A 20,905-nucleotide genomic window follows, 5' to 3' on the forward strand; every position below is an offset into this window, starting at 1 on the left:
ACAGCAAATTCGTTAGATAAAAATCAAAATCAAATCATATTTTTTTATTCAAAATAGGTTTTTTACAGGACACTTTTTGAAAAGCTTACACAAGAGGTTTTGAAACTTATTTCGTAAATCGCTCACTTTATTAATGTTTTTCTAAAGTCCTCTAAAATACGACTTAAAAATCGTATAAGAATAATATATTTCTTAATAAGTGGAAAAAGGTCCTATTTCTGTCTGTTTTTTCAGGCCTCCGCGCCCACCACGTATACTGTACTTATTATTTGCAGTAAAACATGTTTGTATCAATAGATTAAATATAAAATTCTCTCTCTGGATTCGTTGCAAAAAAAAAACTGTTAGCCATAGATTAGTAAAGATTATTTACTCCTAACAAGAAAATGTACCCAGTTTTGAGAATTGAAATAGTTGCGTAAAAAAGTTTTGCCACGTCTCCGTGCTGAAATGTCCCTAAAATAATTGAAATAATTATTTATTTATTATGTAAATTACGTAGTATTAGTTATTTATTCGTAAATTTTCTCTAAAAATGTTTTTATTTATCAAGAATTCAAAAAAAGAATTTACTAATAAGCCGTTTTTGGCTTCATTCAATTTCAAGGCGGCGAAGTATCTTTACTAATCTATGCTATTAGCGAATAAAATAACTTTTAACATTATTACATAGTGGTATAACATATTGGTTACGTAGTACGAGTAATTACGATACTGTAGTTTCAGCAATAAGCCAATAAGGTAATTTAATTAATACCTTTTCAGTATAAAAAAGAACTTCGTAAGAAGGAGTTCTTAATTGTAACTAATAGCCCTAGATCGAACTAAAGCAATTGAAAGCAAAAGGTTGAATTTAAATAATTACTTTCTCCATTTATGTTAAAAGCAAGAATAAGTAGCACCATTAGTTCGAATAGTCAATGAGAATAAACTTTACTTAGGTTTTGTATAAAATTAAAGGAACTTTATTGTTTTCTTTTGACGTCTATACACCTCTACAAAAAGTTATTGTTTTAGTCATCTATTGTACTATAGTACTCATAAAATGTAAATATATAAAAATCTATTTATAAATTAATTTTAATCTACTTTGCCATTGAATAAGAAATAGAAAATCATTGTTCATTAGACTTCTCAAGTGATAGCCTAGTGGTTAAGAAACTCGGCCTCTCGATCGAGGGGTCCGAGGTTCAAATCCCAGGCACGCACCTCTGATTTTTGAAAGTTATGTGCGTATTAGAAATTAATTATCACTTGCTAAATGGTGAAGGAAAACATCGTGAGGAAACCTGCATACCTGAGAGATTTATAAAAATAAAAAAATCTTAAAGGTATGTGAAGTCTACCAATACGCACTTGGCCAGCGCGGTGGACTGTGGCCTAATCCTTCTCATTCTGAGAGGAGACCCGTGCCCAGCAGTGGGGCAATAATGGGTTGATGATGAAGACTTCTCGATAACATTATTAAAGACTATCATTTAAGTTTACCAAGCAGTTGGCCAAAGTGGCGTTAGTGGCTATCTACTTAGCTCTTCTCGATCTAAAAATAGACTGGCAGTGGGCAGTAGGTGAAGATGATAGAATTAATACCGGATTATTCAGCGTTAAGGGTTTTTGTGATCTGATTTAATCTTTTGAAGGGTGTGGAAGGGAAGAGACGGGCATTCCAACTAGTCCTCAGGTGTACCAACACGACTGTGATATGCTTCAGGACCAATCCTATGATTATAGATGCCCACGGGCGGCAGTAGCTACTAACTACGAGTAGACTGTATTTTCCTTTCCTATTGTAAATAGGTATATATATTTTTTAATAATTCTAAAAAACCTGTTAAGAACGGTCCATACATCGCGTCAATATGTATTGACAATCTTCGTTTAGGGACATTGTAATCACGTTTTTCAATATCAAATTACTCGCAACATACTGAAAATGTTCACGTTAATTAATTATTTTATGGTTTGTAACAAAACGGGCGTAAAAGGTAGGGGGACATAAATTTTAATATCTGTACTAAATATTGATTTCTGAAATTTGCTTTGTAAATAACTTGCCTTGTTACCCAAATGATATGAAGTTTTGTTTGGTTGTTTCGCAGTATATCGTATTGTTATAACTTTGCCAAAGCCTGTAAAGCGCTAAAAGTCATTTCGTACCAATATTCTCGAACTAATTAAAGCGTTTGTTACTTGTTAAGCAAGTTACGAGTATGTCTGATTTATCGACGATGTATTAAATGTTGAAAAAGAACTGAGATGTCGTGGGTATGAATTTCTTCCCAATTAAGGAGCTTAAGTAAGAGTGACAGTCCTTGCCAGCGATTGATATCGCCTACTGTCTGTCGTGAGCAACTGCTGCCAGCCGTCACTGACGCGACGTTCTGTGTTCGTATATTATCCTTGTCGTTCATTAATGATGTGCCGAGTCGGCCATTTTTGGTATTCGAGTACTTTAGTACTCATATAAAAAAGAATCGAGTCAGTACGCGAGTCCTAAGTATTCACAAAGTACTCGAGTACTTTGCACGACATACAGTCCAATAGCACGGAAGAGCAAAAAAAAAAAAAACGCCACTCACTACACAAAATTAATCAAGTTTTTACTTGTACGTGTAGTAGTTGTAGTGTACGAGTATCGTCAGTATTCGAGTATTACTGGTACTCGAGTATCACTATTGGTACTCGAGTATGCGAGTTTATGTAAGTACTCGAGTACTGACTCGAGTCGACCTGACTCGGCACATCTCTATCGTTCATGTCTTACTCTCCCTTAGGTACCATTTAAAAAAGCCCTGATTTTTTAAATAAAAAACATAATTCTCTCGTCTTTGTTATTCGGACTAATCAGAGGCTGAAATTTTGAAATTGTTCCTACTAGAGTATCACTGGCTGTCAATAGACATTATAATAATATTAACCCTTTATAAGTTGTCCTTTGTAAAGTCAACCTTGCTAGGTCTTCTTTACTAATTGGCAGACTAATCATAGAAAATTTTAACGTTCGTAACCTTTATCGATTTGTATTATATAGTATGTATAATATTACTTAATAGTTAACAAAATGGTTTTTATCCTTTTTACGTGACTGGGATGGGTAATGATTATCGAGCATTTGTTTTTTTTATAATATAGGAGTAGCAGACGAGCATGCAGTCCACCTGATGCTAAGTGGCTACTGCCGCCCATGGACATCTGTAATCAACCCCAGATAGGATTAGATATTCCTGAGGTCGGCCACAGATGCGCCGCTACCCCTGAGGACTAAGCTGGAATGCCTCGGAGAAGTATGTCTCCCTTACCACACCCTTCAAACCGAAACACAGCAGCGCCGAACACTGCTGTTATTAGGCAGAAATAGGTGTGGCGGTGGTGCCGCCGGAGTCGAACCACAAAGGGTTCTACCCACAAAGGGTTCGAACCACAAAGGGTTCAACCACCGTAAAAAATCTTGTATATATGCATCTTTATATGTCTCATTCTTTTGCACGCCCTGCAACCAACATTTAACATGTGAGGTGTCGTTAGACTGTCTTAAAGAGTGGGAGTGACATACGAGTAGCTGTATTTTAAGCACTTGGAGTTTTCTTGATTTTTTAATAATTAATATACTGACTCTACGACCTTTCAGAAATACTTCAACAAGAGTCGAGAGAAAGAAAGAGAGAAATTACTAAATATATATTTTTAACCATTTAGGCTTATCTAAATAATATTTTAATAAGATTCAGAGGATTTTCATATTAGTTTTCAATTAACATTAATCCGTTTAGTAATTAAACACAAATTAGAAGAAAAGTCCTTTCATTACTGTTAACGGGTAATGGGTCGTAATAATTTGCATAATCACTAAGCACGTAGGCTCTTGTTATACCTATTATTTGCACAAACCATTACTATTTAGCATTAAGACCTCCTTTTGTACCACAACTTTATTTGGTCAATAAAGTATAAATAAATAAATAGATAAACCACTATTTAACTGGAATGTAGTTGTATTTTGTTCTTGACACAGTGGAGAGTTGCAGATGAAACCGACAGCAAATATAAGCGGGTTTTGAATTTTTATATTTGAATAAGAGTCAATATAAAATCAATATATTAGAGTAAAACTTGTGGCCCGCCTTATGATAATTTGATTTGATATTTCTGAGGGCTAAGTTGGAAAGTCTTTAAGAGTCCTCCTTTACAACACTCTTAAAACCAGAACACGGCAGCCTTAAATAATTACGTTTGAATTATATCGACTTAACCACCTTTCAGGAATACTAAGATCGAATAGAGTCGAGAGTCAGAGAGAGAAATTTCTAAGTATATATTTTAAGCCGCATGGACTTATTTTGATTTTATTTTATTTAAAGTTAGAGTATATTCATATTAGTTCAATTAATATTAAACGCTTTAGTGATTAAACATCAATTAGAAGAAAAGTTCTTTCATTATCACTAACGTACCAACGTAACGTCCAATCAGCGCCCCTAGCGGATTGTGTCAGAACTAGGAAATCGTGTGGGCCAATACGTAAACAAATACCAACACAGTCATATTTGTCGAAACGTAAAAACTCCTGGTAAGGGTACAGATAATGGGTCATGATTATTAACATAATACTAAGCACGTAGACTCTTCTTATAGCTATTATTTGCTAAAACCACTATTCAACTGGAATGACAGCGCCGTATAATGAAAATTTGTATTTTGTTATTGATACAGTGGAGAGACGCAGATGAAACCGACAGCAAATATAAGCGGGTTTTGAATCTTGATATTCGCAGATATGTAGATAATAAATGCATTATCCTGACTAATATTATAAACATGAAAGTTTGTTTGTTTACTTCACTTAGACACCTTAAGTACAAAACGAATTGTCATGAAATTTTGTATACCGGTTGTAAGGGGCTCAGAAAAGGACATAGTGTACCTTTTCAAAAATTACCGTTCCCGAGGGATAGAATAAAACGTCAAATTTGCAGTCAGGCAAGTGAAGACGCGGGTAACAGCTAGTTTTTTATAAATTATAGATGAGTAGCAACCTCGTAAGACTCCCATGTATATCTTCAATGAAACACAGATGGTTCGGCCGTGTAGGCATCTGCAACTCCGGTTGGGTTGTATATGGAGATGGTAACGGTGATCGGTGATCGCATACTCTCAGATGAACTGCATGCTCTTTTGAATCTATAATACTTATTATAAAAATATAACCTTGAGATTTCTATATTCGTGTATTACACATCCAAATGGGATAGTTCTATATAATGTTATAGGTTCAGTAAACCCTTCAAAGAATCCCAGCCGTCTCCTAATACGTATCTAATATACTTCATGTTCCTCGTTAGGAACCCTTGTAATTGAATGTCGAACAAAGCAGTATTTACTAGACCTTTATTCTGATCTTTGAAGTTTGATCTTTGTTCTGGGAGTTCACATATTATCACACACTTTTACCCGACTGCCAAGGAAGGGTTATGTTTTTCGCGCGTATCTTGTGTTTGTCTTTCTTTATTTGATCACATCTAATAAACGGCTCGATCAATATCGACAATTAAGGTGTCATTATATTTATCTCAATGACCCGAGTGTCCTTAGATAGGTGTTAGAAAAAAAACTTCAAAATGGCGGATTTTTGGCACGAAATTGTGACACATTTCATTTTTTTTTAAATGTGTTACTATTTCGTTACTTAACCGAACCTATCGAGTAGGGTATCATATGAAAGGAAATTAAACGGAGATTATAAAAACATATTTATCTATACTTATAATAAATCTGTAGAGAGGTCAATTCTGTACTTGAAATATATTTCCAAACTAACTATCAGGGGGTGATTAGGGATCGATATTGATGCCAAAAATGCAATCAATAAAATTTTTGTCTGTCTGTCTGTCTGTCTGTCTGTCTGTATGTATAACCGCTATAGAAACAAAAACTACTCGACGGATTTTAACGAAACTTGGTACAATTATTTTTCATACTCCTGAGCTGGTTATAGTATACTTTTAATCACGCTACAATCAGTAGGAGCAGAGCAGTGAAGGGAAATGTTGGGAAAACGGGAGAAATTACTCCATTTTTTAAGCTTCAGTCGCGTGTGCAACCTAAATGGTTAAAGCTACACAGAAATCATGTATGACGGAAATGTTCTCCTTAAAATTATATAAAACTTATCCCACGACAGAATATGTCTATCTTTTATGGTTGACTCACAATAACACGTGTTACTCCCGATAGCTTAGCAGTTCAAAGCTTTCTGATTATATTTGTCTACTCCTACGTTTATAACACTCTCAGTCATCCCTAATTAAAAAAGTTAACAGTATTAATTATTCCATACAAAAGAATCATAGAAGTCATACCCCTGAGTGATTTGGGTTGTTCACCCTTAACATTTTTTTTTATATGGCAACACAACGTTTGCCGGGTCAGCTAGTATATATATAAAACAGCAAGGTGTCTGACTGACTGACTAACTAAATGACGTTTTCATTTTTCAGAAACCTACGTACAGCCAAAACCGGTCAACTTAGAGTCTTGAAATTTTGCACATAGGTTCTCTATATAGCGGAAATAATTACTAAGAAAGGCCTTTTGGAAATTCTACCCCTAAGAGGGTAAAATAGGGGTTAAAAGTTCATTTGAACAACCGTCAATTTTGATGCAAAGCCTTTGAAAATATTGTATGTGATGTAATGTAATGTGATGATGAAATTCTTATATACCGTAAATTAGGACAAAATAGAACATCTTTTGATTTTGAAGCAGATATCCACTATGAAACTTTGTATTTGGCTTTCTAGATAAAAATAATGAAACGCCTATTTCACCGCTTTTGGAAATTCTATTTGAGCCTTTTTTGGTGCGGTCGGGTTTTTGATTTTTTTATTAAATTACTTATTTGAGTTTAATTAAACGCAGTGTTGAATGTCAAAACTCGTTTTGCCATTTGACGATCGAATTCCACGTTTATTTTTGCGCAGTACTGGCCAGATGCGAAGCTATTGTAATTGATTATTTTTCTTACGATCTTTGTATACGACTGTTGATCGCAGTCTGGTGATTGATTGATTGTATTACTTATATAATTTAATGAGAGTCTCTGATATACAACGAAAATTGGAATACTGTATTTGATTGAGAAGACACGTAACTTCGGTGACGATGAAGAGTAGGGTAGATAGATTGTTCTTTGGATTTTAGCTCATTATATAGTTATGTTCTATGTATGATATCATATTACCGATACTGTTACTAGTAATTTATATATTTCAAGTTATTATTTTATAATCCAAGGAGTTTTTAAAGTTAAATAATTTATTTTTTATAAGAATTAAAACTTCTTCTCAGAAATCTCATGAATTCTCTAAATATTTGCATTCACTATTAAAACAAGTTATTTATTTATCATTATGGTCGTTTACCTTTACGTCTAAGTTAACTGTCATGGGTGGATTTGTGGCCATAGCCCACAATGCGCGTTATGAACACAGATCACATTTCAAAGTAAGAGGGGCTTAGGCTATCCACCGCGCTGGTTACACGTGTATTCGTAGACTTTACACACCTTTGAGAAAAAGCTTTTTAAGAAATTCGTTCACAATGTTTTTCTTTATTTTTTTATACGTTAATGTAGTTAAAGATATTTCGCGTTAAAAATAATTTGTATTTTGGAGTAATATACTCTGTACATTTATAGTCTATTAATGAGTAATATACAATAGAAATATACATAGGTCTGTAGCGGGCATTGTCAATGTACAGAAAAAAATATCCCGATTCACAAATTACTGTAAGACGATTGTCCGGTCCATTGTTGCTATCATTGAATATCTTTGCTTAGTAATTAAAGTAATTGTGCATACCAGCATAGTTCAGCGTGCGCATTGATGTAGGTGAGCTGCTGCGAGCGTTCAGAAATGTCTTGCGCGGCGATCTTCAGGTCGTCGACACATCGCGACCAGTCTGGCGATATTAGCGCCCAACACGTCAACTCTTTCAGGAAATCTGCACAAAACACATTGTATTAATTATTTTATTCATTATACAGGAGTAATACACGAGCATGCAGCGCTTAGCACTGCTGTTATTAGGAAAAAATACGGGTTGCGGTGGTACCGCCGGAAAAAAACCACAACGGGTTCTACCACCTTCACCACTACGAGGACCACTAGCTATTGGTAATATTGGTGGTAATAATTAATACTTAATAGTAATATATTGGTATATAGTGGTGACATAAGTTAATAGCTATTAGCCCCTGGTGTAACGCGCTACATGATTACAATTAATACTACACTGTCAAATAACGAAATACGAGTAATATAAAAAAAAAATGTGAGCCGTCACGGGACGCCTGGCAGATGTGAAACATCGACATTATTTTGTAAAAGTAATATGCAGAAAAGAACATATTGTGATAGGAACTAAATATGTCATAATGATAAAATAAAATATTACGATTTTTTTCCAGATAACGATGACTATTTATTGAATTCGATTGCGCATGGCATGCGTCGCCACGCCAGAAATCGGTTTTACGTGCGGCTATAGATGTTTCACATCAATAACGCAATAAATTACATTCCCTACAATATAGTTCCATATAGTGTAAAACTATGTGTTTTGATGGCCGCACCGCAACACACACTGGTTACACAAGCTGCCATCATCTACTTATACTAGCCTAGCTCTTAATTATTTCGCTAGTGAATCGCAAACAAGGAAAATGGGAACTAGTCACTAAGCGAATTAATTTTGATCACCAGACTTTAACTTTTATGATAAGACAAAATTATAAAGATTCGAAAAAGTTCTAAAGCATAAAGCTTTTTTGGTACTTGACATACTATTTTTAATTTCAAACACCATCACTTATTTTTTTAAACGTCAACGAATAACTTTAACAAAAGACTTCAGACCTGTTATAAAACCTTGCATAAATGTGTCATTATTTTAATTGACATATACGTTTAATGATGTCAAATTCATGCGTGGACCGAATTTAATTTTAGCGCTCTATGCTCGGGTAACACAAATTATAACGAATTAGGGTTGACACATTTTTTGCAGGGTAATAGTATTCTTATTTATTTTCTACTGTTTTTCAAAAAAATATAGTACAAAGTCAACTGAAGATCTCGCCTGTACCCTTAGTATGAGTTTTTACGTTTGCTTTAAAACGTTCAACGTTTACGAATTCGCTCCTACAGCGCTCCCGTGGAGCGTATCGGAACTAAAAATCCGCAGTAAAATTAAAAAAAGAACGGAACTATAACACTATCAAATTATATTTATATTTGTAAAATTAAAAGTCGTTACAATTGACTTCTCAGTTTTTTAAACTCATAATGCGAAATTTTAGTTCCGATTAGGTCCACGGGAGCGCTGTGTGAGCGAATTCGTAAACGTTGAACGTTTTCGAGCAAACGTAAAAACTCATACTAAGGGTATCTACTGTTTCTATCGGAAACCACTGCTCACGAAGCGAATTCAAGGATCTGAGTTACCGACGAAGATAGGCATTTCATATTTTCTTACCGATATGTATATTCGTACTTTTTATTTTCTTTTACATTTAAAACATTTGGCTAACATATAGTACCATTATTATTAGGTATATAATACTCGTACATACTTATAATAATGATACGAAGTGGGTGCCCTATACCGGAGTGACGTGTGAAGGGCAGAACAAAAAATGTAATGTATGTAATTAATATTATCGGCTTCGGTGTGGGTTTCAAATTATTTACCGAACATTGTTCATTTCGTAGAAAATTCCAGCTGTTATAAATACCAAAAAGTTAATAAACTTGTTCGCCTAATGAAATTGTATCATAGGGAAAATATAGGAATAATTCCCCATGTTTTCATTCACCATGCTAAAGTTTACCTACCTACCTATTACCTACGTTAATTTGTCAATGAAAAAAAATATTCGCTGGACAAAATTAAATTTTCCAGTATTTGTTAAGGACTCTTCTTATGAACCTTTGTTGCTAGAATTTATTTCGAGCTGGAGCTTAAGTTTATTTCAAGCTTTATTTTATTTCGAAGTAATAGTATACTTTATTCTCTGGTGGATTTTAGGATATATCGTAAAATCTGTTGTTTATGTCTTCAGTTTTTACAATCTTCTGAGCAAATCTGTTGGTATATTTTGTTCTAGCCAAAGGTTACTATTTCTGTCTAATAACAGCAGTGTTAAGCGCTGCTCTATTTTAGTTTGCTGTATTCTAAGGTGTGGTAACACAGGCATACTTTTCCGAGGCATTTCAGCTTAGTCCTCATGGGTTGCGGCGGATCCGTGGCCGACCTTAGGTATAATCTTATCTGTTAGTTATAGATGTCCAAGGCGGCAGTAGCCACTTACCATCAGGTAGCCTGCGTGCTCGTCTGGTACTATATTATAAAAGGTAAATACAAGAAATATTTGATTTTTATTTTTATGACTTAGCCCTTGAGGTATCATAGGAAATATAAAGTATGGAATTCTTATTAAAAGTACTAACCTTTACGTAAAGCGCTTTCGTTAGTACACAGAAAGCGCATTATAGCTCGCGCACCGCCAATTTGTTGCTGGACTAGTTTTTGCCCATCCGTGGGCAAACAGCGCTTGATCCACGTGTCCATACACGGCATTCCCGTGTGGTACGCCCTGTAAATAATTTCACTATTAGTAACTGGCAAAATTTAGGTATATATTAGAAAAAATATATGATTAAACATACTAATCTTTATATATATATATATTTCTTATGTGCGTGTGTATGTCACTGAACTGCTCCTAAACGACTGGACTGATTTTGATGAAATTTGTTGTGTGTGTTCAAGGGGACTTGAGAATGGTTTAGATTCACAATTTAGTCCGTGGGAAAAGGTTTTTTTAATTAATTTTTAATTCGTAAGTAGTTGTTGATTTTGGAATGTTTCACATTGAATTCGACAGACTTCGCTACTATCGCAGTTTCAAATATTAAATAATAATCTATTTTAATTATAGTTTTTCCCAACAGTTGGCGCTGCGATCTAATTGAAAAAAAAATTGTTATCATTGAGTTATTTTCGAAAACGTGCTGAATCAAATATTAAATCAAAAGGTTTTGAGTGTTAAAAGAGTTTTGAAGTGTGCATAAAAAATCTACTATCTATTTTTCATACCCCTAAGTGATAAAGGTTGTTCACACTTAACTTTTTTTTATTTATATGGCAACACAACGTTTGCTGGGTCAGCTAGTTAAAATATATTTTACTACCTATTGTCCACGATTTTTTACAAGCTTAGATTATAATACAAAGATTCAACTTCTTTCTTTTCGCTTTAAGGGTAGTTTTTTTCAAAAAAGCTTTGAAACAAGTGATGAATTGTTTCTTATCAGAAAGCCAAGTACTAATTTTCGTAGTGTTTTCTTCAAGCAAATTTATCAAGAAACATCCGACCCCTATTTAACTATATTTTTTTGATATGTGGTAGCGTATCCAAAAATAAACTTTTCTTAGTGGGTGCCTACATAAAGGTTCTTGTATCAGTTGTTTAAGCTCTGCCATGACAGGTCCATCGGTGAGTAAGTAGATACCTACTCTTTTATACAATGTATAAATAGACAAGGGTTCTCGGTTAGGATTGCCAGTTATACATTTTTTATATTTTATACTTAGGTATCTGTCCTCACAACTCGGGGATGATAGAAATATACTCCACCAGACTGCCTTAATACGGAGGTACAAGCGAACCCGCCTCGAATTATTTCAGACCACGCGTAAAACCGTCTACAACTATTAAATGCTGTCAAATTGTTTGCTGTCAAACAATCAGAACTGACGGCTTAATGTACCTTTCGAAACATGCAACCGCACACGAAATTTAGTTACTAGCTCTCATACATCTAACTCAGAGTTCGACGTTGCTTAATATTGTTGATCAGTTTCGATCTACATAAGCCCAGCGGTTATGCACACATCAGCTACGGTTAGGGTTGGCGATCTGAGGTTCATTAAACGAAGATGTTTTGGACTAAAATATCGATTTTTAATCCATATTTACAATTACGTTTTCAAACTTACAAAAATATAAAAGTTTTGTAATTTATTTAATCTTTCTAATACCAAAAAGTTTTAAACTTTTTATTGAAACATTTTAAGAGCGTTGAGCGCTGTTGATCTTCCTCAACAATTTTGTGAATCGATTCTTCAGACTTCGTCTCCAATCTTTTAATCTATATTTTTCAGAAATAATCGCAGACCCTAATTATAATCTACACAAGCTATGCTTAATTCAATAGCGCACCTCTACTATAAATCAAAATTTCCAGTAAACTTTAACCTCCTCTTGAACATTGGAGAATAGTTATGTGCAATTTATTCCTTTATTGTTTTTAAGATCCGGTACGAACATTATTCAGATTCTTGAATATATGCTGCATATGTAGCGAGACTGGCAGAAAATGGGTTCAAAGTCTTCGTAACTACTTGGGAAGCAGAATTCTATTACCATAACAGCTATCTATCATTCTTATACTTCGAAAGATTTGCAAGTGTTCTTAAGTACTTCATATTATATCGATTTGAGGATTAGTTTTGAAATAATAGTTTTGAAATAATGTTTTGCATATCAAAGATGAAATCTGTCAATTTCTGATCATACATTGTAAAATTTGGTTTTTTAGTAGGCAAAAAATTGGATAAATTATCAATCTGGTAGAACTTTCAATAGTCTGTTCCTAGTGGCATTGCTGCCCATAGGTATACTTATCCGTGGATAATATGTATTTGGAACCACGAATATAAAGCATTACAAAGTAGCTGGATAAATTACTGATTTTTCGATCGAGATTTTCAACATTAATTGATGAGAATTTTAATATTACTTAGATCTGTAAAGAGTTCGCCAACACATCTTTATTTAACTTCAAGTGGCTTTTTATTTCCACTTCTTAATCTTTAGTACAGATCATGTAATTTTTTTTGGTATAAAAATATTACCTTTTATACTCGAGAAGTTATTGTACGAAACAACTTTAATTGTTTGTAAGACCTTTTCTGCTGATGTTATGAAAAACTTTTGTCATATCTGGATTGCCGGCCATTACCTTCTCGGAGGATCTTAATAAATTTCTTTACGATCGCTAGCAGGAGATTAAATTCATTGTCAGGGTATAATCGTTGTGAATTTAATGTGGGATTGTTTATGAGAATGGGTCCCCGATGTGTGTTTCAGTTATCTTATTTTCCCGCAAATATTCCATTGTTTTTGCACATATAAAAGCCATTTTATATATTACGAAAAAGTAATATTCACAATTAGGAAAAATCCAAGGACACCTCATATGTTAAGAGTTGTAGAGCCGTTTGGTTATAGGGCATGCCAAAGAACAAGGTATACTTATATATGTTCGTAACATAACATTACTCTGCGCAGTCCAGTAAAAATGTATTATATTTTTTATTCACTCTCTCTCTCTATTTAATATACATGTGAATGAGAATTTTATTACGTCGCAGAAAGCACATTTGTCAAAGTTTTGGTCGTAACTCGATTCTTGCGTAATCTTTACAGCTGCTGACAGTACTACATTTAATTGTTTCTTACATCATAATATGTAAGTACTTGCGACCTGTCTGTGTTTTAAATTAGAATTCTGAATTCCTAATTACTTTACCAAAAGTTGAATATTCTCAGTTAAATGCAACTCTTTGTTTAAGACTTGGTACAAGTTATGGTCTAAGATTTGAATCTAAGATGAGCATAACATGATGAGCTTCACATGTGTCATATGAAGTGCTTATTAAATTTAATAACGATCACTCATCACGTTTCTTTAACTTTTAGTCATAAATTTTGGTAACCTCCAGATTTTATACACTGAATCCTCGGGTAGAGTACCTACTACATCTACGTACGCATATTAAAAACACATTTATTTATTTCATCACTCGTCTACTCATGAACTCTAGAATAGAATAAAATATACATTACTGGCAATGTGCGTCAAGTTCAGCTCTGGTGCGTGGCAGACCAACTTGCGTGCGCGGTATCATGTCGACGCAGTGCTTCAGCTCTGCCGGGTCGCAGTTGTCTATGTCGCTGAGTTGAGCGCCTCCGCCGTCTGAAACAAATTTACAACAAGTTAAAAGCATCAGTTCTCTCAGTAGAAGTGTAACTTTGAGAAAATTAAACTATGAGGGAATTAGACCACTTCGCGCTCAATCCATATGTGCTCGTTGAAGTGAAAACTCTGTAATCGCAGGGCGTAGAGGGATAAAAAGGATGAGCGTTGCGATTTATCTAACGGAAACTGTTACGCGTTACGTTACTAAAGTAATATTTAATGATTATAGATTTATAGATATCATAGTGGTACGTGTGACATGTACCAGTTTGTGGATGTATTCAAATTCAAACTAAAATAGTTGTTCCTTCGTTTACTACTCATTTTAAATGTCAACAATTTACCACTACTTTCGAAGGTGTTTCGTTGTGGAGAAGAAGCAGCGCAAGAAAATTTGCATCATTTAAAAATTGAAAATTATACAGGTTTATACAGTGGTACTTGGAATTAATTATTTATGTTGGAGCTGGAGTGACATAACTCCACCATGCATATGCTTATTAATGCATTTCAAGACTGATTTATATTATAATAAACTTTTTGACCACAAAATAAAAATTATTGCTAAGGGAATTAGGGCGAAATTAAATGAAATTTAAATTTTCATGCGATATTATTACACACTCAAATCAAATCAAATCAATTATTATTCAAAAAAGGTTCTTTACAGGGCTCTTTTTGAATATCAATGCATCTACCACCACTTCACAAGGTGTTTCGCTATGGAGAAGAAGCAGCGACAGAACCTCGATAACACATAATCTTTTAAAAAATAAATGGTAAATCTAACCTAATGGTAAATGTGGAGCTGGAGCTATATCAGACCACACCGTTTTATCAGGCAAATAATCACTTAGTTTTTAGTACGCTTTTTTATTTTACTGTTATTGTTGCCTTTGTTCTATTTGTGCCTCAAGCTTTGAAAGAAGATCATTAGTAGCATGTACTCCTGAAATTTTCTTGTTTGTGTGTAATTTGTACTTTATCTATACATTAGTTCTCGGGTTTAGTAACTTTAAGGACGCCTGACCTTTTTAGATTACGTCAGAGGTAATCTATGTCGGGTTACCGTAACTTGTATTCATTACAGTTTATTATAATCTTTAAAATCGACGCAAAATATACATCTTTCTAAAAGTATTAAAAACAAGTATTGATCAAAAAAATGGAACCACTCCCATTCATCACTTTTCTTCTGGATATAAGCCGGTAGCATTAAATAATTAACTTACATATTAAGCGTATCATGTATCCTATAGCGTATATGTATAGGTGTCTTGGATGTTAGTTTCAGGACTAGAATAGGGTTACGGTATGCCCTGCCTGTCGTAAGGAGTGACTAAAAGAGTACTTTCGAGGTTGCGGTCGGCAAGAGTGGGAGTTCAAACCTTTCAGTAAGCGAGCCCGCGAAGGACGACGGTATGTGTGGTCGCATACCGTCGTAAACACCAGGCAAGGCCTGATTTGGAGCGCTTGGAGGAGGAGGTTGTGTTCCGTTGGAGATCCCGTAGTTGTCCAACAAGTTTTGAGGACGGCCAAACCCTATTTTAGTGCGGTAAAAATCCCAAATAACCCTCCGTCGCCCCCACGTCGTCGGGTACATTTTGAAGGTTTCCCCTCGTTAAGAAATAAAAGGAGTTTTGGAAGTTAGCATTATTCTGTCGATTTCTTATGGCAATCTGTCGACTAGTCTGTCTGTCGGTTGTGCTATTTAAGGCTGACCACAACCACGTCCAGAACGAACGCGCGCTCTTAGTGTACCTATTGATGGTGAGAAAGATGTCGCTGTCATTAAATCAGAGCTTTCCGATAGCACTGGAGATGGTACTGGAGCCATTCACTATTAAGATGATTATTATCTCTATTGGATAATTACAGCGGAATAAATTCCGGAACTTCCTCGGAATCGTCACCAGATTAATCTAACTCTGACTCTTGTAAGGTTAGAAAGATTTGTGCCACCCGAAGTGCTAAAATCAAGAGGATCAATCACATAATGTACTATATATAGTACGCAGTCGGGTCTCAGATTATCTAAAACATTAAGGGCATCCCTTCTGAAATGACTTTAGGTTATCTGTACATTAAGCGCGTAAGTATCCGGGGTAGACGGAGAAATACCGTTGTAACATTGTACCAAATGTATGCAAAGAATAAGGAATGAATTTGCAAAAATGAGTCAAATGAGAAAAGCCGGAATAAATTATAATACATTATAAGACCCACTGCTTTTCTGATTTCTTGCTTGTAGTTCCACGGTTGTAAGAATATAATATTTTGTATTTTTCCACGTTCATCAAAATGATATCTGAATGCACGGCAGTGTGTTGCACAAATTATTTTATACAACGTGTATAATAAATGTATTCATATCTTCCGTACGACCGAGTAGACACGAGCAGCACTTGTCAAAGTATTGTATAGAACAATACTTTTAATGCGTGTATATCTTATATATAAAATTCTCATGTTACAATGTTAGTTACCAAACTCCTCCGAAACGGCTTTACTGATTGTCACCAGATTTTATATGCATATTCAGTAGGTCTGAGAATCGGCTACTATCTATTTTTCATACCCCTAAGTGATAAGGGTTGTTCACCATTAACATTTTTTTATTTATATGGCAACACAACGTTTGCCGGGTCAGCTAGTATAAGTGGAACCTTGTGTGATATTACAGAAAGTGATATTTTATTCCAAATAATCTAATCATTTTTGAAATCAGCCATAAGAGTACGATCTTCGAACTACTCCAGTTGAGGATTGACGGTTGCACTTAACACTGGCCTTAACCCTTCTCGATGGGTCGATAACTGATACTTTGAGGGGACGATAGCATCTTGTCACCATGAAGTCGTCATTGACACGATTTTTACTGACAATATCCCATACTAGAATACTAGACTAGGCATTAACGTAAAATACACAAACTTCAGTTTCCATTTGAAGAACTCTTCATTCATAGACTCTCCAGTAGGGATGGAGATTCTTTCCGAAAAAGATCGATTGTTAAATCGATACTAATCAAAGTCTGATAATACGATTTGCAAAAAAGATAGACCGAGACCAAAATAAATGTTTTGGTCAAAAAAATTTTTTTGGTCAAAAAAGAAGATTTTTCTATAAATCGATCTCAGATCGCATCCCTTCTCTCCAGATATAATAAATAGCCTTATAACAAAAAGGTTAATGATACAGCAGAGATTCTACGAGGTAATATGTCCTCAGGGGTAACAAAGCATGTAGTCAACCTTAAGTACGACTGTTATCCTATCAGAGGTAGAATATATAAGAAATAGCAGCGTCAGTTGCCACTTACCAGCATGGCAATTACATGCTTGTTTGTAATTTTTATAATATATGAAATAAATTGCCCCGGTCTAAATTCAATGACAGAAGCCATGGCAATATCAACTTGGTGATAAATTAATTTATTTATTTTATTTTGGACACAGACAGTCATGTATTACATGTTGAAATTTTAAGCTAACTCAATATATTATGTTATCTACACTTTCAGTGCCAACAATTAGTGTATTTAAATACATTAGACAAGTTTTTAATAATTGAATTATTTATAAATAAATTCCCGCGTTCATGAAATATTATTTACGTTCATTTTATATTTACAGTAATAAACATGTAACTAGATTTCAGATTCCAAATATTTTACTCAAAATGATAAATAAATTGGTTCTATCTACGAGCGTACGATTTATCAACTATTAACGGAATATGCAACGTATTTTTGACAAAATTATGGCCCTGAAAATCCGATTAACTTGTTTTAATAAAAGCGTAGTAATAAACCGGGCTAAATAAACGCGTGTCAATAATAAATCTTTTTATATATAAATCAATGCAATAAAATGACCCGCGTTGCGGAGGGGTCACCATTCAATACACAAAATTCTGGGTTTGTATGTGTGTTTTTGTCTTGGTGTGTATTTTTGTAGCACCCATGACGCACAGAACCATTTGTAATAATTTGGGAAACTCTGACATCTATGGTATATCATCATCATCAACCCATTACTGTCCCATTGCTGGGCACTGGTCTCCTCTCAGAGTGAGAAGGATTAGGCCATAGTCCACCGCGCTGGCCAAGCGCGTATTGGTAGACTTCACATACCTTTAATATTTTTTTTATAATTCTCTCAGGTATGCAGGTTTCCTCACGATGTTTTCCTTCACCGTTTAAGCAAGTGATAATTAATTTCTCCATACTTGTAAAATATTATTTAATTTTGAGCTATTTGCCACTTTCATAAATATTAAATACAAGTTTTTTTTTGTATTTCGTACGAACAACATTTTCAATTTGCTGATTCCACTTTGGAGGAAATTCAAAAAAACATTTTTAACGGACAACTTTTCAGAGTTTATTATTTTTAAGTTTAAATTTATTGCGTAAAAACAAAGAAAAAGTATAATCTATTTTCATATAATGCGTAAAGAAATACCCGTGTTACTCCTCAATATTCTTAATTGAATATCGAAAAAGGGACTCAATTTTATCATACCCTTCAAGCCAGAAAAACAGCGCAAATGTTACTATAAGAAATAGGTGTGTAGGGTTTTTTCTTTTTTTTGTTCACGAGGGGGAAACCTTCAAAAGAAACCCGACGCCGTGCGAGCGACGCGGGATTATGTGGGATTTTTGCCGTACTAAAATCCCTCCAGTGGCCGTCCTCAACGCTTGGTGGAGAACTCCAGGATCTTCGGCGGAACACAACTGGAGTCCCCCTACCACGTTGCCCTATCAGGCCCTGCCCTGGGGGGAGCAACGCTCCTCCCGCACACCAGGTGTTTACGACGGTATGCGACCACACATACCATCGTCCCAGAATCTCCCAGGGTCGCTTGCTGGACAGTTCGAGCTCCCTCTCTTGCCGCCCGCAACCCCGGAAGTCCCCTTTTAGTCGCCTCTTACGACAGGTAGGGCATAGCGTAGCCCTATTCTTTCCCCGGACTACAGGCACCAGGTGTGTACTCTTTTATTTGTACATGCGCTACGCCTTAAAATTAATATGAATTACAAAATTAGTAGTATTTGCAAGTTTTTATTGTATATAAAGATAATATAATAAAATATATTACAAAGTACCTACTCTTTGGTATTTCGTCAGCTGTTGGTACGACACGCAAATAAATCTCTGATGTTCAAACAAATGATAGGTGACACTGTAAATAGCCTCAGTCGGTTATTTGCAAAGTCCGAGCTTTTAAAACAACAAATAGCAGCGCTTAAACGTTTTTTACTGGATAGTATGTACCTTTATATATCATACAATCTAATATGAAAACTGACTTAATGATTTATTCATTGATACTTTTCATCAATTATGAATAAATCATCATTATGAATAAATCATCAATAAATCTTTATTCATAGATTTATTCATAGAAAAGTATCTATGAATAAATCATTAAAGTCAATATGAAAACTGACTTAATGATTTATTCATAGATACTTTTCTGCATTATTTCTGAATATTTTTGAAATCACAGGTGTAATTTAAGGACGTCCCTGTAGTTCCGGGAGTAGAATAGGACTACGGTATCTCCTGCCTGTCGTAAGAGGCGACTAAAAGGGGGCTTCCAGGGTTGCGGGTGGCAAGAGTAGGAGCTCGAACCGCCCGTCGGCGACCCCAGGTAGGACGGCTGTATGTGTGGTCGCATACCGTCGTACACGCCAGACGGTGTGGCGAGTGCCAAGATCACCTCGGCGGAGTCCGACGAGGCAATACGCAAGAGGACTCCGGTTGCGTTCCTTTGGAGATCCCGGAGTCCTCTACCCAGCGCCGAAGACGGCCACCGGGGGGTTTTGGTGCGGTAAAAGTCCCACATAACCAGGCGTCACTCCCATGGCGTCGGGTACCTTTGGAAGGTTTCCCCCTCGTAAATAAAAGGTGTAATGTAAGGAAATAAAACATATGCATTAAATTGGTTCCTTTATTACAATTTCTACAGTGGCGTAACTATACCATAGGAGGCCCGTGGCAAATTCACTACAGGGGGCCCTATTGTTTGGTCACTGTATTTCTAGAAGATGCGTCAGTATTAGAAAGAGAATTACTACTTATTAAATAATGTATCTATTGCCATTGCTGCAGGGCTTGGATCCTTTCCGAATGACAAAGATTAGACAATACAATCTATCATGTATTAAAATACCTTGTCTATGGCATAGATAAGCCGAATACCTACAGTATATTAGGGAGAACTGGGAGGCAAATAAAATAGGTAAAAGGTAGGGTGAAGGTGGTAGAACCTACTGTGGTTCGACTCCGGCGGCACCACCGTCCCCACCTATTTCTACCTAATAACAGAAGTTAGGCGCTGCTGTGTTCCATTTTGAAGGGTGTGGTAAGGGAGACAGACTATTCCGAGCCGTTCCAGCTTAGTCCTCAGGGATAGCGGCGCATCTGTGGCCGACCTCAGGTAGAAATATTTAATCCTATCTGGGGTTGATTACAGATGTCTATGGGCGGTAGTAGCCACTTACCATCAGGTGGACTGCATGCTCATCTGCTACTCCAATATTATAAAAAAAACAGGTGAGTATCATTCAAAGGAATATAACATATATTCATATAACATGTAAAGTTAAACTATTAACCAAACTGAATCAATAAACCTCTTTTGCACTCATAAAATAAGCCAAAGCTGACACCTTCATAAAAATATAAGTATAAGCTTTTGTATATAAGAGAATCGATAAATTATATTGAGTTTGCATCAGGTGAGATGTACATAAAAATATCAATACAACAGAAAAACCTCTGCGGCGTTTT

General features: G+C 35.2%; 1 protein-coding gene across 1 annotated transcript in view; it reads right to left on the minus strand.

The window, feature by feature from the left end:
* LOC140744653 (uncharacterized) overlaps positions 1-20,905 on the minus strand; it is a 60,249-nt gene that overhangs the window by 8,132 nt on the left and 31,212 nt on the right. The window contains exons 2-4 of the mRNA XM_073076268.1: positions 13,973-14,102; positions 10,509-10,654; positions 7,860-8,001 (exon numbers count right to left, since the gene is read on the minus strand). Of these exons, the coding sequence (XP_072932369.1) occupies positions 7,860-8,001; positions 10,509-10,654; positions 13,973-14,102 (418 nt within the window). The remainder of the gene's footprint in view (positions 1-7,859; positions 8,002-10,508; positions 10,655-13,972; positions 14,103-20,905) is intronic.

This window comes from Epargyreus clarus, unplaced genomic scaffold (genome assembly GCF_041222505.1).
Source record: "Epargyreus clarus isolate Ecla_fem2 unplaced genomic scaffold, WU_Ecla_fem_2.2 ptg000009l, whole genome shotgun sequence".
NCBI classification, from domain to species: domain Eukaryota; kingdom Metazoa; phylum Arthropoda; class Insecta; order Lepidoptera; family Hesperiidae; genus Epargyreus; species Epargyreus clarus.